This window comes from Palaemon carinicauda, chromosome 8, assembly GCF_036898095.1.
Source record: "Palaemon carinicauda isolate YSFRI2023 chromosome 8, ASM3689809v2, whole genome shotgun sequence".
Classification (NCBI taxonomy): Eukaryota; Metazoa; Arthropoda; class Malacostraca; order Decapoda; family Palaemonidae; genus Palaemon; species Palaemon carinicauda.
In genome coordinates, this window is record NC_090732.1 from 7,908,199 (window position 1) to 7,927,819 (window position 19,621).

At 42.1% G+C, this 19,621-nt stretch overlaps 1 protein-coding gene and 1 long non-coding RNA gene across 3 annotated transcripts in view; one reads left to right on the top strand and one right to left on the bottom strand.

Moving 5' to 3' along the window:
• Lmpt (Limpet) overlaps window positions 1–12,712 on the top strand; it is a 170,042-nt gene extending 157,330 nt beyond the window's left edge. For both annotated transcript variants that reach the window (XM_068378436.1, XM_068378435.1), the window contains exon 6: window positions 9,560–12,712. In XM_068378436.1, coding sequence (XP_068234537.1) covers window positions 9,560–9,717 — 158 coding nt within the window. In that variant the 3' untranslated portion in view covers window positions 9,718–12,712. The remainder of the gene's footprint in view (window positions 1–9,559) is intronic.
• LOC137645625 (uncharacterized) overlaps window positions 82–19,621 on the bottom strand; it is a 71,905-nt gene continuing 52,365 nt past the window's right edge. The window contains exon 3 of the long non-coding RNA XR_011045320.1: window positions 82–8,819. This is a non-coding gene — a long non-coding RNA (uncharacterized lncRNA). The remainder of the gene's footprint in view (window positions 8,820–19,621) is intronic.

Sequence of the window (19,621 nt, forward strand, 5' to 3'; positions counted from 1 at the left end):
CTTGAAAAGTAGTATTTTTCTAAGAAATGTTAATACACTCAGATTCACACACATTTGGGTAAACGAGGAAAATAAAAATCATGAAGGTTAATAATTTTCTCTGCTTTATTACATACAGTGTTTCATTCCATATTGTATTTATATTAGTACATTTATAAACTAAGTGTATATATTTATGAATTTAAGGTCTTACTTTTACTTTTTACAAAAACCTTTATAATTGCTATGTGGATTAGCACCACAGTATGATTGATCAGTAATGTCAGTTTTAATCTTTAGGAGATAGCCCTATTTTCTCATAATAAAAGGGGTTTGACAAACTAGACATCGTAGTTTGGCGAAGGAAAGATAAACTTTAAAATCAATTTATATTTTTCCAAGCTATGATAAACCTTTTGTCCTTTGGAATATGGAGAGTAAGTTATTGGTGGTTAGGAAGTTTCCCCCCCCCCCCCCAAAAAAAAAGAAAATAATTAAACCAAACTGATTGGTTCTTTTTCTATTCTGAAATATGCCATTCTCACTGGTCCCATACAACAGTGAGGACATGACTCTAGCAACCCCCTTTTGGCTCATCATAGGGATGAGTTGGCTGATAGGGCCTAGCCAGTACCTGGTACTTGGTTGATGAAGGAATCTTTCTCCCCCCAAAAGGGAGACTTGGTTAGGAATGAAAGGTGCAAGATGACCAATGGGTAGGTATTCATTCCACCATCTAACCCCTCATAAAGCAAGGATGTAGCATACCTACATCAACATTCAAATCAATCGTGTAATGGTATGAATACTTCATCCCCAAATGAGGGGAAAGAAAGAAGCAGAGGAGCAAATCATTCGACATTTCTTCCAGACATTTGTCACACATGTTATCATAGACCAGAAGCTTCCTGTCCAATGTGGGAGCTGGGATGGCTGCATAACTACTAGAGCCGCCACTAAAGTCTTAAGGTTTAAAGGTTGCTCGAGAATAGTAGGCAAGGGACAGGACAATGTCCTAGAGGAGCCCAAGCCCACCCTTTCCATCATGCTAGAATTAGGAATGGCCAAGAATAAAAGTGTTGAAAGGACTTGCGGGTATTCTTCCTTGAATAAAAGGTTTGGCACCTCCAAACTCCTTCATTACCTGTCCAGCAGCAAGATTCTGAGTATGAAGGAGGATCAATACTGGACTTCATAAACTCTAGTTTGACTAGGTACTTCGATCACCTCAAAAGTTGTAGTGTATGTTCTTGTCTCAAGCAGTCAAAAAGAGACTATTCTCAACACACATTTTGGTTCTATTACTCCTAAGGAAGAGTCACTGACACTCAAGCCTGAGATGTCTAGTCCTCTTCAGATAACAGTGCAAAGCCCTCACTAGACAAAAAAATCTCCTATGACGCTTCATGGAGCAAGTGGGCATAGAAGGTTTTCAAACTTAAGAGCCGTGTCACTGGGTTCTGTGTTTGGTTATGAATTTGGGCACAATACTAAGAGACCTTCCAACCTGCTAGGATATACAAGCCAACCTACTAGGATATACTGTACAAGATTGTCCATGCAACTCACCAAATTTCTTCCTCGAGGCTACTGTTAGCAAAAACGCAGTCTTGCAAGTTTGAACCCTGTCTGATGACCTCAAATGCTCATAGGGTACTAGTAAGAGACTTGTGAACATGGTTTATGTCTCACTCTGGTGGCTTGAGGTCCCAGGGTAGGCAAAGAGACTCTAAGGTCTTCACAAGTATGGACAACTCCCACGATGAGGAGAGATTTATGCGCTTCAGCCAGAAGACAAGACTCAAGGCTGAGCAAGTAACCTTTCCACAGTTGTGACCGAGAAGCCCAACTTAGCATAAATCACAATCTGCTCTAAAGATGGTAACAGATTGGGATACCACTTGGCTTGTTGCTTGCCCTCTGGGAGCTACCAGGTCGATCTGAAACCAGGTGTTATCAACACTCGGTTCATCAGCCAGTGTATTAGAATGAATGGAGGAAAGGCAAAGGCTTACCCGGATTTATCTGGTTGACAGGTCTGTGGTGTGATTTGATGCCCAAGTATCCGCCTGCTTTGTCAACTTTCTGGTTAATGTGAGCTATTATGGTGGTGGTTTTGTTCATCACCCACTATGGCAGGTTTTCTTAAATGTTCCTGGATGCACCATCAAAACGTTATTGCAGATGGATTTATGCTCACCACAGATCTGACTTGACCAGGTCAAAGCCCAACCCCTCCTTAAACACATCTGAGAATAGTTCCATGTAGGTGGGGAGTCGACTCAACTCTGCTGGTCAGATTCCTTCTGGCAGAGATGCAAATGACTCCTCCAGGAATGAGCTTCTCCATTGAGGAAGGGTGGCTGAAAAAAATTTACCCATGTTGAACAGTAGGTAATGTATCGATAGAATGGTTGCACTACGGAGGCCAGGATCAACCTATTACTGGAATAGATCAAAAGACATATCCTGTGTGAGAGGGTTCGAGATATCATCACTGAGAATACCTTGAGAGCAGTGCACATCTCGATTGCAGGGTCTTGAACCGATTCACCCTTATTATGAGGAAGCAGCAGAGATACTTTTGAGAGGACTGATGAATAGGTACTCGAGAGTACACATTTTTCAAAAGTCTCCTTTTCTGATGGAAATCTACAGTTCATACTGTCCCCACCCTGAACCAGATTGCTGTACAAAAAGGTCCAGGGAGACCCAGAGAGAGTAGGTTGTAGAAGAATAGTCTTCTCCAACATACCTTTCACCTCTGCATCAACACTAGGGATTTCAGCGATATTGGAGAATAGTTTACATTGGAGAAAAGTTACAAATGCTAACAGTCTGCTAGATATGGGAGGGCCACTGGCCCAGAAAAGGTATCAAGTATCTGTCTAGAAGGACACACTACTTAATAAAAGTGGAGGACTTCAACATAAGTGTCCTTCACTACCTCTGCTCTGCCTCTCTTATTGAACTGGTTAGGTTGGGGATCTTGAAAGGGCCTTACTTGTAAAGAATCCTAGAGTGAAAAAAAAAAATTGCAGGTGCTCCTAAATATAGTAAAGAGAAAGCTTCAGCATCCTTCTTCATTAGGGATCCCCCCCCCCCAGCCATTGCCTTACTTGATGTTTTGTCTACAGCCGCCCATGCAGAGACTGTGTGATGGATCAAGGAGTTCTGCAAAGAAGATATCCTCGTTTCCACTGTACAAAGGATTAAGGGGTCCTGCAAAGCTATCTCCACTTCACCACACCCTGCACACAACTCCTTGGCTAGAGTGACATTGATCCCTGCACTGAATCACCAGTAGTAACTCTGAAGTAACTAGTTTTGAGAATTAGGACTTTAAAGAAACCTTCTCTTTCAAAACCCATTTACCACCTAATTTGCTGCCTAGCGAGATCAAAATTATCACTGCCCACCAGACAGCACAGAATTCCTGTACTTCTCCCCAGAGTCAGGAGTAAATAACCCCAACATCTTTGCAAAGTACGTCATGGGGCATGACTACTAGTCAAGTCATAAGAAGACTGCTTGAAAGTAATGGCATTAGTCTCGGAAGCTGTAAAGAGCATGCTTCTTATCTGAGTGGAGAGGGGGGTTGTTGAACTAACTGGTACTGAGAGCGAGTTTTCAAATTTACAGATCTGGTCATGAACTTGATCCAGGGCCAACAACCAAGATTGGACCATGGCAGTTCCACAGAAGCTCTCGACTCTTGAGGGGCACTCAAACAGCTCAATAACAGAGGACCTACTTGAAGCGGGTGCCATGGTTGCCACACCCAGTCGGTTGCATGTAACAAATGAGTGCAAGAAACTCCAAAGTTGCAAATTCTGACACTGGATTCTCTGTTTCTGTTGGTACCGGGCAGTAAGGTCCAATACCATAGGGGCACTCCTGCACATCCTCATCCCTCACAAGGAAAAGCTTGGCTGCAGTTTGCTCAGGAGATCCACTCCAACCCTATACGAACATTCTGTTCCAAAGATAGAAACAGCAATGTAATTGGAGACCATAGGACCACATTGGATGTCATCATGGAGAGAAAACTCTCAGGCACCACCAAACTAGACAGTCGAGGTACCAATTACCCATCCGTCTAATGGTGCTTGAGCAAAGGACCTATCATCTCGTCCACCAGCTGCACGCAACAATATACTCGAGGTACCATTACTCACATCGGGATACCAAAGTATCCAAAACAGAAGGGATTAGTACTTTCCCGTTCTTGGTAGAAAATGGGAAAAAAGAGTGCCAAAGCTCCCAAAATAATAAAATCTGGTCAGTGGCAAAATTGAGGGCCATACATCTTTGACTAGACCTGAAGAAAAGTGTACGGCTTAGAGTAATCAGGCCAGCAACCATGTACCACCAGAAACAGTTCAATTGCAACTAAGAACAGACTTCTTACTCATTATTTAAACATATAAAAGTTGCTCATGTATGGCAGAGGTAATGGACAGTGACAATGTTCTAGAGACTCGCCATATATACATATAATCAGCACCCAAGTTAGAACCAGGGAAGGAAGAAGGGCCAGGCAATGGCTGCTGATGACCACAACCCTTTATAGTTATTGGAAGAGGAGCAAATTCGCATCTAACTCTTACTAACTTACCCCTCTTGTGCTACAAGCAGAGAATTAAATTGAACAACCATTAATAATGAAGCTCTCCTAAAAGAAAAATCCCCTATGCTGCTCCAAGAGGACCCATAGCACTAGGTATACCTGATAGGGAAAGCAGGATGCACTCTCACTGGTATTTATAACACATGCACATGAAAGAAATATTGTCTTCCCTGCCCTAGGGCCAGTGTATCGGTTTGCAAAGCACAAAATCCATATAAGGGAGACATAGGTTCAGTCTCTGTAGCAAGTTGAACACTGGACAGAGAGGTTAAAATATCTGAGCTGTAAAGCTGAAACCTAAAAGAGGGTCCATCTAAGTAAAAGCCTTATATTTTTGGTCAAAATTAGGAGCCAGGAGTGAGGATGAGAAGCTCCTGTTCTCTATGGAATGTTGCAAGTTCACTGACTTGCCTCAAGGCTAAAGCTATCTAAAAATATAGCCTTCAGAAGTAGTTCTTTTAAGGAATAAGAAATATCTGATTTAGTAAAAAAAAAAAAAATGAGCATTCTATCAAGGGACCAGGACACTGAAGGAACTGCTAGTGATGGTCACTGCAAAGCACAGAACAGATTTGGGCATTTTCTAATTGATGGGTTAAGTTTCCTAATAGATAGATCAATATATAAATCATATACAGTATATAATTTTATTTACATTTTTTTACAAGTAGATTTACTTGTATAAATCAACTGACTGAATAACCAGTGAAATGGGAAATTGGATGGAAAAGAATAACAGTCTAGAATTCCTAAGGAAGTTTGTAGTTCTTGAATGCTACTAATGGACTGGAAGGGACAGCACAATACAGTACTGGAAGATATTTTTTCCATTCAATTTAATGAGGAGCCAGTCCAGTGATGGTGAAAACCTGTAGTAAAGAAGATTTTCCGCCTTTTGATTATGTGGGAATGGTAAATAACTATTACGAGTCCCTGTTAACAGTAAGTGTATTTGCTTGAACAGTTTTCCTGCCCGGATGAACCATGCAAATAGGTCTATCATGCTGTCATCTTCCCGAGTGCAACTGCTTCAAAAGGGTCTGGGAAGTGAGACCTCTGTTGATGCAAGTCAAGAACAGAAACAATGCTATTCATCAATGCTACCAAAAGCTTTACCAAACTCCTTTGGAAAGCTTGCAAAGAAGTAATGCTATGTGCACTACCTAGGTTTAAAAGCAGGTGCATTTCTTTTGTGGATCATATCTTTGAGATGAAAGGATAATCGAAGTGGGCACCCCACCTTTTTCAGAAACGTCCATGGGCAGTAGAGTCCTCGGAGGTGAGGAGTTCCCACGATGAGTGTTGTTATTCAGTTACGAGTACAAACCTTGGTAATCGTAGACTTTTTTGAAGAGCTCTGCTTTCATAGTTAATGGACTAAATCCAGAGAACAAGTGCAAAGAATCATTGACAGAACGTGAAGGGAAGACCACAAGGTTACCTCAGCGCTTGTGAAGGGAAGATTTTGCAGCCTTTACACGTGATAAAAAATACCATACAGTAGTTTCCTCATTCACCGGTATTGTAAATTAGAGAAGCTGGAATGTAACAGATTCCAAAAGTTATGTAACCTGAAAGTCACTGAAAGAAAGGCACGAGAGATCCAATCACAAAGTGAACAATCGCTGGGGAGTCCAACAATCCTACAGAGACTGGTCACACTGAGACCAAGCAAGTGGAGACAAGAGAGCTTGGTGAGTGGTGGGGATGTGGAAGGCTGGGATCATAGTGATAGTGTTGTAGTACCTGTCGGCTGGGATTAGACGGTGCTCTAACGTCATCATGTTTGCATCGCTTGTTAATTCTACACTTTATGACACTCTTTTTGCTGGGTTTGTCATCTCCAGAACTCTCCAAAAGAAGGAAGAGGATAAGGATAGCACCTATCATCCTGCATGAGGATGTACAAGAATAAGAAGTGATAGCAGGAATTTAAACACTAGTACAATATCAAAATGTATTCTCTTGGAAGGTAACTTTCCTGATGCAAATTAATGCCCCACTTACAAGGCGGGAATGTACCAGGATTTTATATTCAAGTGGATATGTTACCATATGTACTGATACATTTATCAATGTTTTTTAAGTGTTGGCATCAGTGAAGTGTCTTAGGGCAGGATAGAGAAAAGGTTGGCTGCCAACGTCCTGTCACATGCAAGATGAGAACAAACCAAGATCTTCTTCCCAAGTGGATACATTCTCGGTATGTACCAGTGGTTCTCTCAACCTTAATGTAAGCCTTGGCATCACCAAGCATCCCAGTAGGAGTAGTGCTTGATCTCGCATAAGATATTGCACTGGTAGCAGGAGCACGAACTCCTGTACCTTATACCAAAATGCCGCAAAGGGAGGGTCAGGTTGAGTTTTTGTACTGCACTGTACCTCCCACGAAACTATGTAGGGAACCTGTTAGTAACTTGTGAAACTGCCTAATCAGTCGTCCTGTGCTTCGGTGACTTCTGTGTCTTTCTTCCCTTTTGGGGGCGGCAGGCATTACATTCAAAGGTTTGGCAACAGGCGAGGAAGAAGATACAGGAACATGTAAAATTATAGGGGCAAGGCAAGCACGCAATTTTCAGCCCCCTTTTGTTGGTCGTCTCCGCCACCACCCATGGGGGTGCTTGGTATCAGAAGGAGCAGGAAGTGGTAAAATTCTTAAAGTATGCAATGTGGTCTCTGTTCATAAGAGCGTTTATGCGATGTCACATGCTCAGACTCAAACATGAGGATGAGTGGAATGGTTCCATGTCATTGCTGGGTCTTGGAGCGTTGAAGGATCTCGTGACGTAGAGTGGCCTCTTGGGTGTAGGAAGATGACGATTTCTTCATCTGGAGAAGTAGCAGCTCTCGATCGAGGTCATTGCATTTTGTACGAGACCGAACACCTGTGCAGAAGTGGCACGTAACAATGTTTCTTTCTGTTAACGGATAACTTTCTCCATATACCACTTTCCTGTCTCCCAAAAGAGAGAGAAATTGTTAAGGAAGGGGAAGGAGGGCACCACCTTTCATCTTGACTGACAATGGCTTGTGCTCACCTTTGTACTAGAGTAGTATGTGCCGATGTTTCTTCTCGCTATGGAATAACTCTCTGCACTTCCTTCTGTAGATATGAGATGGTGTGTGAAAACACCCATAACGAGTACACAGATACCTCCCAGAGTTTCTACTATTGGGACAATTATCGGCCCTTACAAGAAGGAAGGTTCCTGACAGGAAGTACTGTACTCTCTCCCCCACGGGCAGAAAAATGGTATAAGTCAAGTGTACACGATCCCTATCAATCGATCTTCATGAACATCTTTGATAACGTCTTTAAGTTGTTTTCCTCTAAAAGTAACGGTGAAGATTCTCATGAAGATAAAGCAAAGGACCGGGAAGACACTGAAGGCAAGAAGAACAGTGACACCTTTCCCTTTACACTCCGCGGTAGCAAATCCTTCTTCCTCCGATGAAGCACATCAATATCCAAGGATTGTTAACCCCCTTATGGTTAGAATTACATTGCTGTAGTTGCCATAGGGCCTGACTAGTGAGAGAATAACAGCAAAAAGGAATATGCTGTTTAACAGGAACAAGAATGTGGATATCAGCAGGTTTGCACAAAAAACTGTCACCCAGCTACAGTTATCAGAAACTACAGCAAGTTCTTATTATATCCCTTGCACACAACTAAACTGCCAACAAATTTATCTAAAAGAAAAAGCAAAGTATTAAAGCAGACAGAGTAGTACGTCTGTAATATGCGGAGGCTGAAAACTAAGTGGGAGCTCAGGGATTTATTGAGTGGGCAGGGCTTATTTGCCACCACCACCTCGTTGAGTTTTACAACAGCCATACCCAACTTTAGTGAAAACACACTCTTCTTTTTAAAGAACTAAAGTTTGTATTTGTGTATGAACAACACATAGCTTATATACACATACTATCCATACATATTTACGTACATATGCACCATGTACAGTTAGAAACAGGAATTACTAAGTGGCATATTCCTGCATTTAGTGCTGTCCCCATCACTGCCATCTCTTCCTACACTATCTGCTTGGTTACTTGCCAAGCAGTAAGGGTGTGATAGGATGCACTTCTTCAGCAAGGTGTTCCAGGGATGCCTGTGTCCAACTGTAGTACACACACACGCACACAAACAAGTTGGAGAATCCCTTCAAACGATAAGATCATGCAACAGCAGGTCCGAGCTCTGTCATGACTGAAATATAGATGGATGCTGAGTGAGGAACAACGCAAAGATAAAAAAAATGGCATAATGTTTATAAAGTTTTCTAATTATAAATAATATTTCTTACTGTCCAAAAAGTTAAACAAATTTCAATCTAATGGCAAGAAAAAGGCCAAAAATAAAAATGTTACAAAAGCCTTATGCCATTTTTTTTTTTTAGACATGCCTAGATTAAAAACCAATTACACACACACTAAAGGTAATTCTGTATGCAGAATATTACTATCTCAAATCATAAATCAAACATTAAAAGCATAATAATTTGAGACTTGCAGATATTATTTCATTACACCCAAGAAATTCTGCTCATCATGGAAGTCTTGTTCGTACAAAAAAAAATTGCCATAGCAATGGAAATTTTTGCTCATAAACCGAGGTACTACTGCATAGAAAATGTAGTATTCTGGGGAGATTCACTGAAGTGATGCCTAAGTCATTGTGGTTAGTTAAGGGAAACATCCATTATGTCAGATTTCATACATTCTTGTAATTTAATAAGTATAAAATCAGACAGATCAATGATTTTTTTTTTTTAAATTTGACAAAATGCCACAATACACTTTGGAAATTTTAATTACTGGTAAACTGTTTTAGGTTGTGGCGATCAAACTCCTATAGAAATCAAAATGAGTGATTTTGATGAATATGCATCATTAGATAAATTACCTATTTGAATATTGTTTTGTTATAATACGGTTGTTTCATCTCAGGCATTGGTGGTACCCGCTTCATCTCCTTCGAAGACAGGCACTGGCACAATGACTGCTTCATCTGTGCTGTGTGCAAGGGCTCCCTGGTGGGCAAGGGCTTCATCACCGACGGGGCTGATATCCTCTGCCCCGACTGCGCCAAGCAAAAGCTCATGTAAATGGCCCCAATCCCACCGCTGCCACCAAAACCTACTACAAATACTAATAATCACACAAATAAAAAAATTTCTCATATGGATCCATACAATATGTTTGAATTTATTTCCAATTCAGCATTGATGGGAATAAGATTGTATTTATAGTCACATCTTTTGTTTAATCAAAATGTTAGCATGGAGACAATCTACCTTATTATACAGTATGTCAGTCTCTGCAAATAAGTGCCTGTAGTTTTATTCATCTACGAGACTCAAAACATTTTTTTTTTTTTGTAGGTTTTAGGAAAAATCTAAAAAGTACCTTATGTACTGTTTCCATGTTTTCCTCTTTATGGATCTATGTAAAATTTTAGATTAAAAATCTTTACCAAATTTAATGCATAAAAAATTCCACGATGAAAATCTAGAATTGTATGCTGTTTGACTATTATTTGAAGATGCATGAATGGTGCAAAGTCATTCTCTCCCTACCCTAATTTTATGAGACATACATTTGTTATCTAATTGACGTAAAATGTAAATGTTGGTAACGTAAAATCTAGGTAATTATTTGATATGTGGGACTTTTTGGTCCTCTTGTAATGTAATGTATTATTTGTTTTCAATTTCAGCAAGAAATTATGAACATTCTTAGTTGATTGATCACAAAACTGAAGAATAATTATATGAGTCATTGGTGATGCACAAGTTTTTTTTATTGTAAAAAAGGAGAAGTTTGTTCAAAGGAACTGTCAATCAAGAGAAAAACAAATCCAGTCCAATGAATTGATATCCAATTTCAATGCCTTTGATCATAGTGTCCTTCTATATTAGTGTATATTTTGATGGATTTCACTGCCATTGTTATGATCTTCTCACACTTAGGTTTGCAAATAAGTACATCGGAAGCAAAGTTAATATATTTATTTGAACGTGAAAACAAGATGTCTCTTTGCTTGCTTCAGTTGCACTGGAATAAGATTTTACTGAATAGCATATCCTTCAGTTCCACCACATAAAGGCTCTTCCATTTTGAGTTATTGTAGCAAGATGATGGTTGAGCCAACATCACAGGTGTATGAACTGTGATTTAGAAGACACTGTTTTCTCCATCTTTGCCTAATGTGGAAAAACATGCGAAAAAAACACCGTACTAATAATGACGTTATCTGTTGGACACTTCAATATCAGTGTCTATCAGGTTTTTCAGAGTTAACCCCATGCTGTTGCTGGAATTAAGCAGAATGTGTATTTTCTTTACAGTATATTTTTTATGTTGCTCCAATCCAGTGTATTTTATTTTGTTGCCTTAATTTTATTTCTGATAAAACTATGACCTAACTTTGGGCTGGACTGTAGATTTGTAGTAAAGTGACCTTGCATTGGCAGTGTTCGATTTCCTGGCTAATAGAGAGAGTGCCATTTTTCAGGAGGTGGAGGTGTCAGGTAACCGAACATCAATGCTGCTGCCTTACTAGCGTTACCCTAACTTAATATTGTAGTATATTCTTGCATAGATATATTCTTGACAATTATGCTTAGATTAGAGTTGAATGGACCACCTCAGAGTGCTTTTTGGAAGGTTGGTAAATACTACATTGTCCAGAGAAAAGCTTATGTTTGGTCATCTTTAGCTCTTGAAGCTAACAAATTTGCAAAGCTATAGGAAATCAAATTTACTGCACTGATACAGAAATCATTTGCTAACATTCTGAAAAGACTTTGATACCTTTCCATTCAGAACAAATGAGTCTTTGTTCTTTTATCATTTATAAGCTGATTTATATTTATGTATATAATGAAATAAACCTAGCTTGCTTAATAACAAAAAATGTTATCACTTATCATACATTTTGTGATGGGTGGTAAAGATTATTGAACACCGCTCTGTCGCTGTGCGATTCTCTTCCTTTGTTTTTATTTTTTTCACAACAAGGCAGTTTGAATTTTTAGGCTAATAGGTAAATTAAATTATCATTATTATTATTGCCACTATTATTACAATCCTGCCAGTAATGGAGTGTTTCCTATTGTCTCCATATATCTCTCTATTTTTCATTTTTATTATTGTCAATTCATTCATTTATCATTGTCTTCAGTTTCATGCATAGTATCTTAAGTTTTCAATGACATGCCTTGTGTTAGAAAATCTGAATTTGACAATAGTGTGTTTATAGATTCACCACATTTTTTTGTTTACTCTTGGGTTTTGAAAGGATTGCTGTCATTCGTAGTGACTAGGGTTAATGTCTGTCTTTTATAGAACTTCGTATTATTGATGATATGGTCATAATGTGATCTGGTATTTTTCCAAGTTAAACTTTGTTATTTACATTTTGTTTACCTTTTGTGAAATTATATTAGATGGAAAATCTGTAGTTTATATAGCAAAGAGTTTATGTCTGATAAAATCCAAAATATTTTATCCACCTCAAAGGTTAGATTTAAATTTGAAATTGTTAATACAGTACTGTGTTTATTAGTAGTCTTGGCTCATTTACTGGTAGGATAGTGACCTGTGAATCATGTAATACGGTTATTCAGGCGATAAACATCCATTGTGGTGAAGCCCAACAATTTTGGACATTAGTCACAGACTTAATGATATTTACCAAACACCAGAGCATTGTAAAGAATTTTGACTGTCTATTGAAGTGGTTCCCAACCTTTGGCTAAACATAACCACGTCCTATTATCACTAGTGATGCATAGCAGCCTTCCAAAGGAGACTTGATATTAGTTGACAAGGTTAAGGAACACCACACAGGTGGTACACAGTACTGTATATGAAATAGCACTGAATAAATGTACTCATTATCAGTACATGATACTGAGAGGCTGGGAACCACTAGCCTAATGTACCAACAATTGGAAAGTTGCATCACAATATCTCATGTAATATATCTCGTGGAGTGATGCTGTGAGGACGGTGCTATCTGTGTGAGCTTGGTGGCGCACAATAATACTAATGCTGATGTAACCAAGTCTCTGTAATAAATGTGTTACAGTAGAATAATGCTGTTTATTTTATCCTCATGTTAGCAGTGGTTTACATAAATTGAACTTTGGTCATTGTATGATTGGGCAGTAGGCCGACAACTAGAATAACCAAAATTATGTAAAGTCTATTACCAAAGTTTGGTTTTCAATTTTTAAAAAAATGCAACATACAATGAAAAAATAATAAAATAAAAAATTTAATAATCAAATCACAAAATCTCACCTGATGTTCATATTGCATCTTTCTCGAAGCTGGTTATACTGCACTGTATGTTGATGTCTACCCTTAAAAAAAATAAAATTTTCTCCTAAGACATAAAGGGAAAACTAGAATGTTAGTTGAATTTCTGTGAGCATTCACCCACTTTGGTAGGGAACATTGGCAACAGATGGGTGCTAATCAAACGTCTTTTTTGTTTACATCAGTTCATCAGCAATACTATCACCTATGTGGAAAGATTACCTGGCGTTTTTAAATGTAATTCACCGTAAACTTGCTAAAGACTGTTGCTAACATACTCCTATATCCCTTAATGGTAGAGGAGGAGAAATTGTTCTTTCTTCTAAGTTCTAGAAAGAAATCGGCAATTTGAGCTATAGAGGTACTGGAAGAAGAAACTGAGTTTTTTTTACGCCATGCTCTAAAAACTTCCCACTTGGATTGGTATACTCTGATAGTAGAAGTTCTCCTTGCTCTAGCAATAGTCTTGGCTGCCTCCTTCGAAAATCCTCTAGATCTTGCAAGTTTTTCGATAGTCTGAAGGCAGTCAGACGTAGAGCTGGGAGATTTAGATGGTTTCTTGCCAAGTGTGGTTATCTGAGAAGATCTATTCTCAATGGTAAGCTTCTTGGGATGTCCACCAACCATTCCAGTACCTCTGTGAACCAATCTCTTGACGTCCAGAATGGGGCTATCAACGACAATCTGGTTCCCTCGTGAGACACAAACTTTTGCAGAACTTTGTGCAGCACTTTGAACGGTGGAAAGGCATACAGATCTAGATGTGACCAATCCATCAGGAATGCGTCTATGTGTGACGCTTCGAGATCCGGAACTGGGGAGCAGTAATTCTCTAGTCTTTTGTTCTTTGAGGTTGCGAATAGATCCATCAGGGGACAACCCCATAATCGCCAAAATTTCTTGCATACCTCTAAATGCAGTGTCCACTCTGTGGGGAGAACTTGGTTCCTCCTGCTAAGGCTGTCTGCCCTCACATTCCTTTCCCCTTGAATGAATTGTGTTAATAGGGAAATATTTCTTTGATGTGCCCAAATGAGAAGCATTTTTGCTAACTCGTAAAGAGGCCTGGAATGCGTTCCTCCTTGCTTCGCTATGTATGCCAAAGCTGTGGTATTGTCCGCATTGATTTGGCTAACTTTGTTTCGTACTAGATTCTCGAACCCCTTGAGAGCTAATAGGACTGCCAACAGTTCCTTCTGGTTGATGTGGAGACCTAATTGTTGATTTGTCCAGACCCGAAATCTCCGACTTTAAAGTGTTGCTCCCCACCCCAAGTCCGAGGCGTCGGAAAACAACACTAGGTCTGGGCTCTTCTGTTCCAAAGAGAGACCCTCCTGGAGTCTGTCTAAGTTGCTCCACCAACACAGGCACTCTTTTATCTGATCTGTAAGAGGAATGCTCTCTTTGTCTAGATTGTTCTCCTTGTTCCAATGACAACTGAGATGGAACTGAAGGGGTCGTAAATTTAACTTCCCCAGACACACGAATTGTTCCAGTGAGGAGAGGGTTCCCAGGAGACTCATCCACTCCCTTACTGAACAAAGCTCCTTCTTTAAAATGGCACGAATCCTTAGGAGAGCTGACTGAATCCTTTCGGGTGATGGAAAAACCTGAAAAGTCAGACTATGAATCTCCATCCCCAAATAAAGAATCCTCTGTGAAGGGATCAATTGAGACTTCTCTACATTTACCAGCAGTCCTAACTCCTTCGCCAGACTCATTGTTAGACACAAATCCTCCACACAGCGATTGAATGATGGGGCTCTTAGTAGCCAATCATCCAAATACAGGGAGGCCCTGATGCCTCTTGAGTGGAGCATGCTTGCCACATTCATCATGATCTTTGTGAATATCAGCAGGGCGGTAGTGAGGCCGAAACATAGGGCCCGGAATTGGAATACTTCCTTCCTGTAGACAAACCTTAGATAACATTTGCAACTTGGGTGAATTGTAACATGAAAATAAGCATCCTGGAGGTCTAATGAGACCATCCAGTCGCCTTTCCTTATTGCCTCAAGAACTGAACTTTGGGATTCCATTGTAAATTTCGTCTTTTGGCCGTAGTTGTTGAGGGCACTTACGTCCAGGACTGGCCTCCATTCTCCCGAGCTCTTGGGAACCAGGAACAGCCTGTTGTAGAAGCCTGGTGATTTTAAGTCCCTCACCCTCTCTATCGCCTCCTTCCCCAGCAAGAGGGACATTTGGAGTTGCATGGCCTGCCTCTTTACTTCTTCCTTGTATTTGGGAGAAAGATCTACCGGGTTTGAAATCAATGGGGGTTTTGAGATGTAAGGGATTTTGTAACCCTTCTTTAAAACTTGGACAGACCATGGTCTGCTCCCTTTTCCTCCCAGGTCTGCCAAATTTTGTGCAGCCTGGCCCCCACTGCTGTCTGAAGGTACAGGCAGTCAAACTCTGCTCCTCTTCTTGCTCTGGTCCTTCTACTATCAGGTCTGAAGCTGCTTCTGCCGACTGTCTTTCCTCGAAAAAACTTTGTCGTGTGTGGAAAAGTAGAATCATCCTTGAACCCACGAGTAGAAAAGGACGTTGGAAGGACCTTCCTTGCCGACTTAGCGACCAGATCATGAGTAGCCTTTTGAGTGAGGGCAGAAGCTACCTCCTTTACCAGTTCCTGAGGGAAAAGAGAAGGAGAAAGAGAAGCATAGAGCAACTCTGACCTCTGGAACGGAGTGACCCCCACAGAGAGAAAAGAGCACATGGTCTCTCGCTTCTTGACCACCCCTGCTGTGAATAAGGCTGCCAATTCATTTGAACCATCTCTTACAGCTTTGTCCATGCAGGACATAATATGAATAAGATTGGAAGTCTCAGGGTCCTTTAAAGCAGAGACTTTCTTTCCCAAGGTACCCATAGACCAGTCAAGAAATATAAAAACCTCAAAGGATCTATATATGCCTTTAAGAAGATGAATTCAGTTATGGACCAGAAGATCTTCGTTCTCCTCATAGTAAAGCGTCGAGAAGTCCACCAAACTTGAGAAGTTGCCCTGAGCAGAGGCAGGAACTCTCAAACCTAAGATGCCTCCTGTTTCATACCAAATACTGGACTTGGAAGCTAACTTGGCTGGTGGAAACGAGAAGTTTGTCTTTCCTGCAACTCTCTTAGACTGCATCCAGTTCTCCATTAATTTTAATGCTCTCTTAGAAGAGCGTGAGTGAACCATCTTAGTGAACCTTGATGTTTTTGAAGATAAACCAACTGTAAACTCCGATGGAGGGGAGCGAGGAGCTAAAGGAGTAAAACTGTCATGAAATAATTCTGAGAAAATCAGCATAATTTTCCTGAAATCAACAGTGTTGCGTTGTTTTATTTCCTTCATCCTCAGAGGCAATGTCCAATGGTTCATCCAAGGATGAATGATCATCATGATCCTTTTCAGAAATAATAGCAGCAGGAGTCATCGCTTCTAGTTCTGAAAAACGCCGCTCGCGCACGCGGGCGTCAGGCGCGCGATGCACGCGATCAAGTGGCTCAGCTTGTTTACTTGCTTGGCGCTCCTTAAGGTTGCGCTTGGCGTCACGTTTGTGAGCATGCTGAACTGAAATAGACTGACGTTTGGCGTCATGGTCCGCTTGACAGGAGACGTCACGGTCTCTTTGTTTTAAGTCACGCTTTACTAGGCGCGTAGCGTCACGTTCAGACGCCTGGCGCGTAAGATCGCGCTCAGCTGCTTGGCGCTTGTCGTCGCGCTTAGAATGATGACCCCCGACGTCACGCTCATTCGCTTGACGTCTACTTTCAACAGAAACAGGTACTGCAAGAGTACTAGCAGACTTAAAAGCGGCACTTCTATCACCCCGATCAACATCGCATGAAAAGGTAAGCCGCCTGTGCGACATCGCGTCACGATCGGAATCGTGATGAACCAACGCTTTGTCGACTGCGGGCTGATAAGAATGCATGAAAGTAGATAGTTGTTGTGTCATATCAAGCAGCATAGATGACTTAGGATCCTGCTTAGGCCGCCTGTGCGACATCGTTTGTGAAACAGGGGTCGAAACTTCCATAGCGAATTCTCGCTCTTCATCGCTATCATAACGCTCCTCATAATCCAGTCCGATGGAAGCGGTGGTGCATGCACCGTAACCTTAGACTCAGGAATAATTTCTGATTCAGTTTGAATCATTCTGTCAATATCTGACGTCTTGTTAGACCGCTTAAGCGGAGAGCATTGAGTATGCAGCTGAAAGTTCTCTGACAGGTCCCAATGACTACAACCAGGCCTTTGCGGTGGAGGATCGCGACCTTGTGCGCCTTCACCCACTTTTCTTTTAAGGGGTCTGGAAGCTTGACGCTAGTCCTTTCTTTGTTTAGTCTCATCCGAGGACAAAAAACTAACCTCACCTTTCCCATGGTGAGGGGGAGCGATCTGAGAAATAGATTCAACAGGAACGCTCGAAGGTACGTCTGCGCGCTTGATGACGCCTCTCGTTCCCTTTTGCCGCTCGACTTTACTTCTCGCATGGGCCCAGGAGCTTGCAAGAGGTCTAAGGCTATGTGAACGACAAGAACGCGTAGACGTACCCTCCACATCACTGAACACATTAACATCACTAATATGACAAATTCGAAGATAATTTGTATTTTTCCTAACCATACAAACCTTAGCTATTTACAATGGGTTTACCTTTTAGCGCAGCTGAAATGGCGAGCCATTAGAATTTAACGAGGGTGTATTACCCCCGCGCTAGTTAGCAGGGGGGTAGGGGAGTGGTAGCTAGCTACCCCTACCCCCCCTCACACACAGATGAATGCTCACTTTCACTTAGAGGTAGGACTTGTCTTGGGGGACAGGGCTGGCGGGCAAATATGTGTAAATAGCTAAGGTTTGTATGGTCAGGAAAAATACAAATTATCTTCGAATTTGTCACTTGTTCCGTAACCGAAATACAAACCACGCTATTTACAATGGGTGACTTACCCATTAGGTAGGGTGGAAAGTCCCCAGCCATACTGGCTTTGGCTTTACCCGGGGACTCAGAATCCGAGTGAGTCGCACTCGAGAAAAGGAGTCCCTGCACCTCACAAGCTCCTTGCTCCGCAAGGAACCGTGTGGCCTACATAAGCTTGTGTGTGAAGGAAGAAGTGTGACCCGTCCTAGGCAGTTGACCTGGAGTTCCAGAAGGAACTCTGGGTTAGGACGTTCCCAATACCACCTCGTCAGGGTATGGGGGACGCGACAGTATTGACTCAATACTCGGAACACAAGGAAGCATGGTTTACCTGCAGAGGTTCGAGGTCAGCTATGCAGAGACCAGGATGCTGCCTCCCCGTAGATGGGATGATGAAGAAAGAAATAAGGGCCAGACATACTTCTTTCGTTCATGCAGACTAAAACCTGATAACAATGCCCTCAACCTTCTGCTACCTGTCCAAAAAGGAGCCTGAGGTTAGACCAGCTGTTGTGTAGCCACCACAGAGCGATAGAAAACGTATCGAGACTCCTGTGGGTCACGCCCTGCAGGAAGCGGGCTGCGAAGGTCATTAGACGCTTCCAGACTCCAGCTTGTAGCACCTGCGTCACAGAGTAGTATTACTCGAAGGCGAGGGACGTTGCGATGTATCCAACATCGTGCTGTAGGGCGACGTGACGGGGGAGGGTCTGGAGACAGGTCGAGATGAATGTCCTTGAGTCCGGGCTGAAGAGGTATACTGGTGACTCTCCCCCGTGTCCTCCTTGTGCTCCCAAATCGGCTGCAACTGAGGACAAACTGCAGCTGTTCCCAAAGCTAACCTCTCGATTCCTTTACTGGCAAGAAAGAGAAGGTCTTGGGACATCAGATACAGAATGGAGACTCGAAATCTTGAAGGAATTGGACCGAAGGGCCGGGACCCCCAGATTCTGAGTCTAGCCAACAACTCAGGAGCGAACCTGAATGTTGCCTTCCCCTCTTCCCTAGAAAGGGGGAGTCGTACGAGACCAAGAAGATTGCTTACACACTGGCCGTGGCCAGAGTGAGCAGGAGACCCAAGGCGGAATACAATCTGAGGCCTGTCGTAAAGGGTCTTGAGAAGATCTCTTAAAGGACTAAAAGTCCGAGCCATGCTCCAAGTTGGAGGTCTTCCTCCGACTAGGGCAGGGACAATCGTAGCTTCGCATGAGCGAGGAAAGATCCAGCGGGCAGGAAAAAGTTATTCCTTTAAGCCTGAAGGTCAGGGAAAGGCCGAGCGACAGGCTTCATTGCCGAGAGCGGAAAGGAGTTTACTCCCGCCGAAAGGCAATAAGACCGTTATTGCTGGAGAAGAGGCCTCAAGGGAAGAGGTATATCTCCCACGGCACCAACCACCTTAGACTCTTCACTTTGCCTGGAAGACCCCTGCGGATGACTATTGCAGATGACGCGACCTCCGTACCGCGACTGTAGCGGGTTGTCTCTTCTTGAGGAGGAGGCGTAGTGTCTCCAGGCATGAAGCCGAAGCGATGCCCCGGTTCGGGAGAGATGTCGCAGTGTGGTTGTTTGAGTAGTCTGCGCCGTGGGAGAAGCTCTCCCGGGAGTTCCGTCAGGGGAAGCAGAGGGTCCAGAAACCGTTCTGCGCATAGTCCCAGTGGAGCTCTCCCATTGAAAGGTTGACAGACAACCTGGTCTTGTTGAGACCCATTGTCCACAGACAAAAAGGAGGGAAGACGCAGGCGTCGAAGTTGTCCCACCATCACCGGAATGC